This window comes from Pezoporus wallicus, unplaced genomic scaffold (genome assembly GCF_028554395.1).
Source record: "Pezoporus wallicus isolate ANWC-B61680 ecotype Strahan unplaced genomic scaffold, APGP_CSIRO_Pwel_v1 contig_13458, whole genome shotgun sequence".
In the NCBI taxonomy this organism is placed as follows: domain Eukaryota; kingdom Metazoa; phylum Chordata; class Aves; order Psittaciformes; family Psittacidae; genus Pezoporus; species Pezoporus wallicus.
In genome coordinates, this window is record NW_026635549.1 from 1,146,148 (window position 1) to 1,158,371 (window position 12,224).

General features: G+C 45.4%; 1 protein-coding gene across 4 annotated transcripts; it reads left to right on the forward strand.

The window, feature by feature from the left end:
- Positions 1-20: 20 nt before the first annotated feature.
- LOC130592440 (transmembrane protein 126A-like) lies at positions 21-7,658 on the forward strand. 4 transcript variants are annotated; one of them, XM_057396770.1, is made up of 5 exons: positions 21-127; positions 2,263-2,387; positions 5,757-5,950; positions 6,708-6,822; positions 7,396-7,658. In XM_057396770.1, the coding sequence occupies exons 2-5, from the start codon at positions 2,272-2,274 to the stop codon at positions 7,598-7,600; spliced, it is 630 nt and encodes a 209-aa protein (XP_057252753.1). In that variant the 5' UTR covers positions 21-127; positions 2,263-2,271; the 3' UTR covers positions 7,601-7,658. The 4 variants fall into 4 exon arrangements, with proteins under 4 accessions (XP_057252753.1, XP_057252750.1, XP_057252751.1 ...); XM_057396767.1 differs by having other exon boundaries at positions 97-179; XM_057396768.1 differs by lacking the exon at positions 21-127 and adding an exon at positions 241-326.
- Positions 7,659-12,224: the final 4,566 nt, after the last annotated feature.

Below are 12,224 nucleotides of genomic sequence, written 5' to 3' on the forward strand. Positions count from 1 at the left end.
CCGTCGGCTTGCGGCCAATTGGAACCCGCCATGCTGGGCCGGTGGGGAACACCCAATCAAAGGTGTCTTCTGAAGCGCTGGGTCATGTGAGCAGGCAAGATGGCGGCGTCCAGGAGGAGAGTGTGAGGTGGGCGGAGACATGTTGTAGGTGGTGGGGCCTTCCCGGCGGGACCGGCTTGGTAAGAGCAGGAATGGGAAAGGAAGAGGAGGAGAGGGGACGGGAAGAGAAGAGCCGAGCCGCCGGTGGGGCTGTGTGTGATGGGGACAGCGCAAGGTCGTGCGGGTCGGAGCCTGGCCCCGGCGGCAAGGCCGTGAGGACAAACGCGGTGAGGGTGTGGTGCTGAGGGGGTTAACGGACGTTTGTAACGGTCGTTAACGGCTCCTAACGGCTTTCGGTGGGGTTTAAAGCCTGGGGGTGAGCCGCGGCCTCATGGTGTAACCGGGGTTTGGGGACCTCCAGCTGCTTTACAGGCTTGTGAAGGGAACAGGGAGGGTCATAGGTTCACTGTGGGTAGTTACAGCGCCCTGGCAATGGTGGTGGTTTACCTGAAGGACGCGTTTGGACACTTGCCACTAGACACGGCCTCAAGACGGGGTAGTTCCTCTGCTCCAGCAGCCCGCCGAGCCCAGATCGAAGCGAGCACCATCCTACAGATCGGCCTTCAAGTCATAAAGGAAGCTAAAGGTCTAGTGAAGTAAGTCTGGGAAGCTTTTCTCTGGGAGAAAGCATCTGAATCGCTAAATACCGGGTTTAATGAGGAGCTCTTGTGGTGGGTTCCCTTCAGCTGGCTGCCAGGTGCCCGACGGGCTGCTCTGCCTCCATCAACAGGGTAAGGGGAGGAAGTAAGGTTGAAAGCTCATGGATCAAGATAAGGACAGGGAGATCAGCAGTTACCATTGCAGACAAAACGGACTCAACTCGGGGAAGTTAATTATTGCCAATTATATCAGAGTGGGGTAATGAGAAGTAAAACTAAATCTTAAAGCACCTTCCCCCACCACACCCCTCTCTTCTTTCCAGGTTCAGCTGTACTCCCTACCTAATTCTGCCTCCTCCCCCTGAGTAGTGCAGGGGAATGATGATTGTGATCAGTTCATCACATGTTGTTTCTGCTGCTCCTTCCTCCTCAGAGGAGGACTCCTCATGCTCTTCCCATGCTCCAGTGTGGGGTCCCTCCCACAGGACATAGTCCTCCATAAACTTCTGCAGCTTGAGTCTTCATGGCTGCAGGTGGAGATCTGCTCCACCATGGACCTCCATGGGCTGCAGGGGCACAACTGCCTCACCATGGGCTGAACCAGGGGCTGCAGGGGAACCTCTGCTCAGTGCCAGCAGCACCTCCTGCCTCCTTCTGCACTGACATTGGTGTCTGCAGGCCTGTTGCTCTCACATTCTCACTTCTATTTAATGGCTGTGGTTGTGCAGCAGGGTTTTTCCCTTCTTAACCATGTTCTCCCAGATCTGCTACCACCATCACTGGGGAGCTCAGCCTTGGCCAGAGGTGTGTCCATCTTGGATCCAGCTGCATTGGCTCTGTTGGATGTGGGGAAAGCTTCTGGCAGCTTCTAACAGAAGCCACCCTTTAGACCCCTTACTACCTAAAACTCACCACACAAACCCAATACAACTGTATGGTTTCTGACTTGATACACTTCTCTGGCTAAATGGGGGGGGGGGAAAGTCTTATTTGTGGAATATAAAATCAGAAGATAGCTTCATGATTTCTTTAAATCCTTACAAGAAGTATATATTTCTATTCCTTTTTAATATGGTTCTATTTGACAGTTAAGTCAATTTAAACCTGGGGTATTGCCAAAGCCATTGTACAGTTAATGTCCTCCCTTGTGCTGCAGGCATTGGGGATTGTAGTGTCAAAAGGTGATCCAGCTGGAAATAAGTACACTGCCTGTCATTCCTCTGAGCAATTTTCATCTGTGTTTCCCCATCCAAGCTGTTGTTTGGCTGCAGGGCTGGAGGTGCCCACGCAGGAGTATTTAGAGGGTGAGATAGCAAGCACTGAAGTTGGCTTGGAGCAATTGTCAAAACGCAGCTGCAACATCATTGAAGCAAGCAGTTTGTTGGGGTTTCTGTAGTTATAAACATCTCAGATTTCTGTGGCTGGGTTGTGCCCTTCCTGTCCGAAAACTGCCATGGAAAATGCATTTTTGTGGTTGCATAGTAGCAACAGAGTCTAAATGTTTATTGGCTACATACTGGGGCTGTATAACTTTGATTCCATTGGTTTGTTCTTTATGATCCAGGACTTCAAGATGACAGGAAGAGAGTTTCTTGAACTAGATGCTCCACAGCATAGACTATATTTGGAAAGATTTCAGCGGATGGAACTCATACAAAAGATATTCAATGAGCTTCCTAAAGCAGATCAGTAAGTGCTGGTAAAATAAATCGAACATTTCAAGTCTTTTGGAGGCTTTTCTTTCCCCTTACTCTTGAACTGCAAATCTGCCTTGCAGTTACAAAAATATTTGATGGTGAAGATGCTCGTTACTGCCCAGAGCAGCAAACTTGGTTTGTGGTTTCTAAATACGGTCACTTCACTGTTACCTCTGGTGCTGCTCAGCTGGTTTCTGGCACGTGCTCCTCAAGGCTTAAGGATCTGGGATGGCTGATCCTGAGCTGGCTCTGAGTTTTCACACAGTGCTGTGCTTGAGCTAATACGTAAGGCAGGTCCTGTTGTGATTCTGCAGGAGTCATCTTGGCTCCAGCAGGGCTGGCTTGAGGCCAGAGCTGAGGGAGCATCAACCTGCCAGTGTGTGCATTTCATTCTGTGCTGCTCCCTGTTCCAGGAAGGTGAGACCCAGGTGTCCAGGCGATTGTGATGGATGGGTCAGCTGGAGTCGTGTGCGCTCACCAGCAGGGCTCTGTGCAGGATAAAATTCACTGACTGCCCTCAGGGCCTCACAAACCACCTCTCTATGCTTTGTGATACCGCATTGCACCTTGTTGGAGCTGAGCTGGTCCTGTAAGGAGCTGTTTGCACGTCTGTATCATCTTGGATGAATTCTGTGTGAATAAGAGTAATCAGAAGCTTCTTTTATTTATTTATTTTTTAATAGGACTAAATTGTTGGCTAAGCAATGTGCTGGTAGTAACACAGGGCCTGTCCATACAGGTGAGAGAGAAAACTGCCAAGGCTTTATCCCTCCTGTCACAGTCAGTGGTGCAGCTTTGTGTAGGTTCTGCCCCCTCACATTCACCTTACAGCACTTCTTCCCCAGAAGAGCTGGGAAGACAAGGGGGAAGCAGGTACCATAGTGATGGTGTGGTAAGATCTTGAGAGAACATGTGGTATCATAGACTCATGGAATGCCAGGTTGGAAGGGACCTCAAGGACCATCTGGTTCCACTTTTCTAGGCGAAGCATGACCTACAGTGGATGTCCCAGCACCCTGTCTAGCCAAATCTTAATAGTGTTCAGTGCTGGGAATCCACCACTTCCTGGGGAGATTATTCCAATGGCTGATTGTTCTCTTTGGAGAAAACTTTCCTCTTCTGTCCAGTTGGAACCTCCCCAGGAGTACCTTCTGTCCCTCACCCCTCATCTTTTAACAGAATGTTAGAAGGAGCCTTAAAGCTCATCCAATTCCAACCCCTGCCACGGGCAGGGACACCTTCCACTAGGGCAGGTTGCTCCAAGCCCTGTCCAACCTGGCCCTGTGATTCCTTGTAAAAAGGGGGTCTCCATCTTCTTTGTAGCCTAGGCCTTGGAATGAAATCACTGCCAGGGACGTGTGCCTTTACTTGAACTGCCCTGGCAGGACTTAAAAGTTTGTATATCCAGAGGGGAGCTTGCTGTGGCTGGAAGAGAAGAGGGAGCATGCTGCAGTTAGGCTGAGAGAGTGCCTGCTTGCCAAAGCTCTTGGTTTTAGCACTATGGAGCTAGTACTGCAAACAAACGAGACCCCCAAACCCCAGCCCTTCCGTCATCCCTTTCTTTCCTTTGGTTCAGTGTAGCAGATTCTGTTGGTCCTGGGTACATTAATTTGCTCTATTTTGGCTTCTTAAACACGTTGCTAAATTTTAATCTCACTCCTCCACATTTATGTCTACGCACAGATGTATTTCCCTGCCTGGGATTGGAAACATACCAACAGGATGCAATGGCTGGGCTGCAGACACCATACCCTGGGGCCATTCTGTGAATGACCCTGGTATTGGGAGACCTGTGATTTGAAAAGCAGAGTTCTTTTTTAAGCAAACAAGAAAACACACAAAAAAAAACATAGCTCCTAAATAAGAACAAGAGCAATACCTGACCAGTGACGCTCTTGTGCCATATCACATCCAAACTGAATTGTTAGTGGCTCATTTTCATGTTTGAATGAAAGTATTTTCATGTTCAAAATGGGACTAGTTGGTGTCATTGCTGTCTGGTGTTACTAATCTTTTTGGTTTGACACGATTAGCACCTACATTCTAAAGTCCTCTTTCTGTGATTAGAGCTCTATGGTCATTGCTTGATATTATTGTACATGTGAAAATGTAGAAGAATTTCAAGTGAATGGGTTTTTAAAAAGCATGGATTTTAGTTACAAACTGGTTTAGAGATTGTCACATTTGATAATTTAGCAAATTCATATGACATTTGGCCTCATATGAATTGTGTGACTGCGTAGGCATTTTGTTTTCTTTGGGGGTTTACTGCTAAATCCAACTTATGGAACATCTTTAAAACACATTTTAACATACTATAGGCACAACCTTCCAGTTCCTCGCTTTGCCTGGCAGTGCTTCTCATTCCAGGCATTTCAGACTTGTGCAAACCTAAAGCAAAGAGTTATTTCCACTAATAACCAACTGTGCCAGGTATAATCTAAAGATAACACACTCCTTCCTTCTGCAAGTCAAATGAAATCAGTCACAAACTGCTCATCAGGCTTGTGAAGCAGGCACGTGTTCCCATTCCCTCGCTCCTGCTGTGATGGAATGTACTCAAATGGGAACTGTTTGTCGACATTAAATGCTGACTGTGTCTGAGCAGACTTTGTTCTATTCTGCTTTCACCTTATTAGAGATAGCAACAGGAATAGCTGCTCTAAACTCTATGTTAAAAACATAGTAGATAACAGAACCTGGTCCCTCTGTAATTGAAGGAAAGGAGAAACTCCAGGTCAGAATGCTGGACTTCTGTAGCCTTTAACTGGTGTAACCTCCTGGCAACATAGGCCTTTCAATGCAGGTGCTCCATGCATGTGAGGAAGGCTTGCAGCCTCTCAGCTTTAGGATGACTATCAGGGATCCAGCAGGAGCTGCTTAGATCATCACTGGAAGATCTCAGTGGCCGTAGTGGTCCACTGATCTGTTCTCAAAGCTCTTCTGTTCATACTAAATTTCTACTTGTGGGTAAGCAGACTGGAAACAAGGCTTATAAAAAACATATATCTGGTTTTCTCATTTCTTTTCAGAACAGATTATCCTTATATTTCAATATTGATGAAACAGGCTCATTGGGAGAGCAAATTTCATGACGTTTCCATTAGCTATAAGAAATAAAACCTATAGAGAAGGCTTCTCAGCCTTTCTGTGACTTTATTCTTGAGGTGTGTGTAAACCCAGGCATGTAGTGAAAGACGCACTACTGGGTGCCTTTGAAAGTAGCTGCTCTGCGGTTTGTACCAGGGAGAGATTTACATCTCTTACCTTATGCAGAATACTTAGAGGTGAATTGTGGCACTGAGTAAACCAAACTTCTTTACAGTTTTTAATTGCTGAAGCAGCTTTCCTTCTTTCACAGGAATCTGTGCAATCATGGATCATACTTCCTAGCAGCAAACGCAAGCTTATGTGGCTTGGCAGGAAATAACTTCTTCAGGAACATCCTACATGTCCGAAGAGCTGCCATTATAACTGCATTGCCAATGGCCGTGCTGCCATTTATTTCAACAGCAGCAGTTTATGAAATATTTGTGCGTCAGCCTTTATTTTCAGGTAAAAACCTCATTGTTATTCCTTGTTTTCAAAAGGGCTTTTCTTTCTGTATGCAGTGAAACCCCACAGGAGGTTTTCCTCTGCAGAACAGCGATCTTGAACTGTTGTGGTCTTGAAATGCCTCTGTTTGTAAAGCAGGGGTTGAAAAACAGTTTATCTAATGCATTGGGCAGCAGTGAGCTCTTCAAGTTGAGTGGGAAAGGAAATACATACGTTTGTTTATATGTGTTTATTAAATTCTGATACACATCACTTACCTTTAGCATTTTTGCTAAAGATGGTGTAAAAGGGACTACAACCAAGCAGTTCAGGTTTTCCCATCTGTATGATTTCATTTGAAGGTCATCTTTAGAGTGATAAATTCTTCATGGGTTGGAATGAAAGTGATACATTTGCAAAAGGAAGAGTCTTTTCAGAGCATCTTATGTACCTGTACAGCTTGGCCACTCCTGTCTAGTGTGTTTCCATAGTGTTGCATGCAGCATATAGATTAGATATCAGGAAGAAGTTCTTCTCTGTGAGGGTGCTGAGGCGCTGGCACAGAGTGCCCAGAGAAGCTGTGGCTGCCCCATCCCTGCAGTGTTCAAGGCCAGGTTGGATGGGGCTTGGAGCAGCCTGCTCTAGTGGAAGGTGTCCATGACCATGGCAGGGGGTTGGAACTGGATGAGCTTTAAGGTCCTTTCCAACCAAACCTTTCTGTGATCCTGTGTGGTGGAGCCATGTGGCTGTTGACAATGAAACACTGTTTGTCGTGCAGGTGAGCTGAACTGTGAGGTCTGTGCTGTGGTCAGAGGAGGACTGGTGGGGGCTGTTGTGGGTGGACTCTACCCTATTTTCCTGGCTATCCCCTTGAACGGAAGCCTTGCAGCCAGGTACGTCATCAACCTGCAATTAGTGAAATGTGTCTGTTGGTCAGATCTTTAGTTCAGTTTAAAATCTGGATGTTTAGCCTGTGCACACCTGTCTTCCTGTAGGGTTTTAGTACACAGGAAGGGATTTACACTAAGGTCATCTAATTACAAGGTAAAGTTCATTAAGAGCTCACCAAGCCTCCCAAGTGAAACAAGATCTGCAGACTGATAGACTGCCAAGCACTCATGTTTAGCTGGAACCTTACAAGTGACCCACGATGTGCCTGGGAAACTGTATTTGCCATCCTGCTAGGCCTTTCTGGATGGCCACGAGGCTTCACAGATCCTGAGCAAAGCCCATCTCCTTCCTGCAGGAGTAACTCCAGATTGGGTCAGAGCATAGCAAGGAGATGGTGAGATGCCAGTTTGTAGTTAGGGTGTTTCATAGCCTGTATCCAGAGAGCTCAGTACCACCAGGTGAATTTAACATAGGAGAGAATTAATTTCTGCCTCTAGATTTTTAATGTTAATTCTTGACATTTTGGATGGAAAAAAGATGGAAATGGAGTTTTTCCCCCTGTTTTTGCTGTTTAGGTATTCTTCATCACCCTTGCCAGGGAAGGAAAATCTCTTGCGCTTCTGGCTCAGCATTTCTCAGCCTGTCTTTAGAAAGATGAGCTTGGGTGTACTTGTACAGGCTCTGACTGGATTGTATCTTGCCAGTAAACATCATGGAATATATGTCAAAATACTGCAGCAGATAAACTCTAGCAGGGATCCTGAAGAGTTACAAGGATGAAGTTAAGCAGCTTTTCAGTTGCCTTGGATAAGTAATCATAATAAACAAAGCAAGAAGTTGTTGCTTCCTGTCTTTTTTAGTAGAAAACCAAAGGTAAGACTCAGCCATCACATTCTTGGTTGGGAACTTAAATGCAAGTTAAGTTTTTCGTTATGTCCAGCTTAGATTGTATATCTGAGTAACTGCTTTATGAGGATGGGTGGTTTTCTTTGGGAATGGGGAAAAAAGTGTTCATGTTGCCTGCTTGGTGTTTGGCTTTAACGTGGTGCTGCATCTTTTAGCAGCTGTATAAATGAGTATTATTGCAAAAGGTGTTTTTCTTCATAATGCAAACCACAGTCATTAAAAAAGAAAAGGAGGGGTGCAAGGCAAGGTCTTTCTGAAGGGGGACTTTTTACAAGGGCCTGTAATGACAGGACAAGGGGGGAATGGATTTAACCTGGCAGAGGCAGATTTAGGTTAGACATTGGGCAGAAGTTCTCTACTATGAGGGTGCTGAGGTGCTGGCACAGGGTGCCCAGAGAAGCTGTGGCTGCCCCATCCCTGGCAGTGTTCAAGGCCAGGTTGGACACAGGGGCTTGGAGCAAGCTGCTCTAGTGGAAGGTGTCACTGTCTGTGGCAGGGGTTTGGAACTGGATGAGCTTTAAGGTCCATTCCAACCCAAACCATTCTGTGATTCCTCAAAATCCAAGTATTTTTCTCCCTCAGCTTTATTCCACTCTGCTAGCACAGACTTTTCCTCACGTGATCACTCCATCAAGGTGACACAGGTCGCATTGTACAGAACTGTTGCCACAGCATTCAGGCGTGATGCTCATGTTGAGCTCTCAGCATCTCTATCAAGCAACCAAAAAAAGCCTGATTGGAATATGCTTTGTCCTTGTGACCAGTTTGCCTTGGAATTAGCCTTTTCCCAAAGCAGGGAATTATGTTGAGACTGCCTCAGAGAGCAGGTGCTGCCTGTAAAACTACTTCTCACATTAAGATGCAAGTGGTTCAGAGTAACCATGTGCTGTTTCTCTATGATCAGGAGTAGCAGCCTGATTTGTACAGGGAAGCAGCAAAGGCACACAGCCTCCACCATACCCATGATCTGAAGTTAGTTTAGCTTTCCCTAGTTCACAATCTCACTGTATCATGCAGTGTTCCAATACTGGTCTGCATCTAAGGATCGATCTTGTCCGTACCTCTAACCCGTGTTAGAGATCCTCACAGAGCGAGTGGTTTACGAGGCCGTGAATTACTGTTATCTCCTGAAGTCATCAGCCAACAGAACCACTTACCTGTGATAGTAAAAACATAAAATCAAACTTTTACTCTGCAGTACTATCTTTAAGAATGAAAATGAATGGCTTGGTGGTTATTGCGAGTGTTTGACAACATGCAGTTAAGACACGGCAAACAGATCCTGGTGCTTTTTAAAGTAGGAGGTTCAAAAACCATCTTCATTCCATGGGCTGCTTTCATTTTGGTATCAATTCAAGTGATAGTTATTCTCTGTAATCAAAATGCATGTTCTGGTATTTAATGGTCCAACTTGGACAAACCACATTTTTTTAGATATTAATTTCTTAGGGTGAAAGGTGAAGGAACAAGAAAAATAATCCCATTTCTTAATGTTTTTAGGAAGTTGCAAAGCCTGATAACTGTTTCCAGTGTAACTGATGAATATGCGCATTGTAGATACGTATTCTAAGTGTTGGCATTGGCGATGTCAGGGATGAGCTATGTACTCCTTAGTGTTGTGTTTAGAGGAGGCAACAGTTGCAGTTATAGCCTGTGCTTCTCATTAAACTGGGGGTTCGCAAATTAAGTGTAAGACTGCAACTGTTTCAAAATCCAGCAGGACACTCAGGTGCCATCAGTGAGTTCTGTTGTATGTGTGCATGCATGCATAAGGAGTGTCCTCATGGAAACACCCGCTACCCACTTCATAGGCAGGGTACAGCATACCACATACAGCTCTCCAGAGTCAAAGGACCAGCTTTTACCTGGCTTTTGCCTCCTACTGTCACAACTTGCAAACATTGCCTTCTGTTTGAAATCAGTTACAACAGGTTTACGTTGTGTCATTTTGTTGCATAGAATTATAGAATAGTTAGGGTTGGAAAGGACCTTAAGATCATCAAGTTCCAACCCCCCTGCCATGGGCAGGGACACCTCACACTAAACCATGTCACCCAAGGCTCTGTCCAGCCTGGTCTTGAACACTCAGGGATGGAGCATGGTTGTATCCCTTGCATGGTTGTATCCCTTTCAGTAGAAACAATCCCCTATAGGCTTGCATGTGACAGCAATAGCTTCTATGGTGTTCTTAGGAGAGCAGCCTTTAGGGATGGTGTTTATCTTGCTTGCCATCTGAACTACAGCCAGAAGCACACTCAGACTGGCCACAGAGAGGAATCAACAGAGCACCAGAAATACTAAAAAAGAACCAATTTCATCTTCCCTATGGACCATTTTTTTATGCTGAATCTCAATGTTATGATCTATTGCCCTGTAGCTGACTCCTTCCTCTCCCTGCCCCTGTCTTAGCCCAGTTCCTGGCATCCTTCTAATGACCAAGGCACAATTATTTCTCCAGATCCACACACATCACACTTAAACTGGGTGAAAAACGGTAGAATCAGCTACTGGCAATATGCAATTTCACACAGGATGTTCTTCAACCACGAAGCCCATTTAAGCAGATCCCACACCAAATGTATCCTCCAGACATTTACAGCCCAACAGCAAATACAATCCCACTGACATCGATTCTCTTTAACTACAAACTCCATAGAACTTCAGTTTTTAAGTATCACTACATTTACAAAAAAGATCAAATATTAGGAAGAAGCTCTTCCCTGTGAGGGTGCTGGCACAAGCTGTGGCTGCCCCATCCATGGCAGTGTTCAAGGCCAGGTTGGACACAGGGGCTTGGAGCAGCCTGCTCTAGTGGAAGGTGTCCCTGCCTGTGGATGGGAACTGGATGAGCTTTAAGTTCCCTTCCAACCAAGTCCATTCTATGATTTTGATGAGAGTATTCTGGAGTTCGGGTATTCCAGGTTGAGAGAGAGGCGAGGCACAATAGGTAAAAAAACAACCAGTTTATCATTATAGGAAAAGATAGGGAGAAAGATCTGGCAAAGGGTAAAAGAAAGATGGATATTTTCAGTGAATGTTTATCTTACCAAAGACCATGTGAAGACAATCAGGAAACCAGCTCCGAGAGATGTCATCACAGTGCAAGGTGGCAGGCTCAACCTTAGCAGGCGTCCCAGTGGAGGCAACGTTGACCTGGGTGATGAGATTCTGCCTCCTCTTGCTGCATGAAGCTTGGGCTTTTATACCAGCAAAATTGCACACTCATTCCGACGCAGGGGGACAGCGTACATTGGAAGCAATAGCCAGCTATACAAAAAGGGTCTCCGGGGGGGTCAGGACTTCTAGGGGATTTTCGGGAAGGAGCCACCGTGGATCATTATCTCCATGTCTTGCAACTGGTATGAGACTCCCTTTTGCTAACAGCAGTGTTAACTCCCCTATTTTCAAAGTTATTTTCCCACAACTCGTGCCAAACAGTACTGTTCTATTTTTGTGTGTTTCACCACGGACCATTATCTATTGTCACTGACACACGAGAGGCATGAGAAACCCAAGACTCGGGAAGTACCGAGTGATGCCAAGTGCTGGAATGTGGTTCCCTATGTTTCCTTTGACACTGTCTCTCCAGGCAGGCAGAGACTGCAGGAACACTATTTGTTTTTTCCTCCCAGATGCTGCTAAGCTCTTCAGAGGAAAGAGAGAGAAGTTAATTTAGATTATGTTAATTTAGATTGCTACTACAAGTCACAGCTCTGGAATCAAACTGTAGAGGACTAACAGAGAACTGAGCATGAAATTGCTTCCTATTTAAATACTAAACAGTCTTCAAGCAACCGTGGTGTGGAGGAACACCAGAAGAGGACAGTGGCTTAACAGTGGTGGCACTTGAAGCTATGGAACATACAGTTTAACACCCACACACATTTCATCCCTCAACAAGGTAATTTGTACAACTGGAAGCCAAAAGGCAGAGCACACTGCAATGCTTTCCTGTTCTTAAGTAATATTTTTTGTCAATTGTTCCATTTTATCAAGCTGCAGACCACTGTCACTAGAACAGTGAACACACAACACTAGCACTACCTGGGGCCCAAAAACCAACAGGCTGTTTTAAACTGTGCTCTACAAAGTGTTGAAGATGAGAAGAAATCAAAGAGCACAGCACATGCCTCACTCTGGAGCTTGAAGCTGTCCTTCCAGCACCCTCAAACCTTTTGCTACACTCTAGTGCTCAGCGTGGAAATAATTTGATGAAGGATTCTGGTTTAACAACGTAATATTAACCAGCCATCAAACTTCTGAACCTAAAAATGGGGCAGAGGAGGAAGATGCAATAGACCACAGAAGCTTTTATGTAACTGTTCTAGTCCTCCATGGTTTATTGATCAAACATACCCACATTAATAAATTATGAAGAAAGAAAAACAATTGTAATAAACAAGGAGCGGTGATTCCATGAAGCACAGCTCTTCAGTTCAAGGAATAACACACCTTTGTTTCATCCTCACCACAACATTAATTTGACAGACAGATGAGT

Coding starts and splice junctions, on each gene's coding strand:
- LOC130592440 (XM_057396770.1), top strand. CDS start 2,272: ATGACAGGAAGAGAGTTTCTTGAACTAGATGCTCCACAGCATAGACTA. Junction 5,951..6,707: donor GCGTCAGCCTTTATTTTCAG/GTAAAAACCTCA, acceptor TTTGTCGTGCAG/GTGAGCTGAACTGTGAGGTC. Junction 6,823..7,395: donor AACGGAAGCCTTGCAGCCAG/GTACGTCATCAA, acceptor TTTGCTGTTTAG/GTATTCTTCATCACCCTTGC.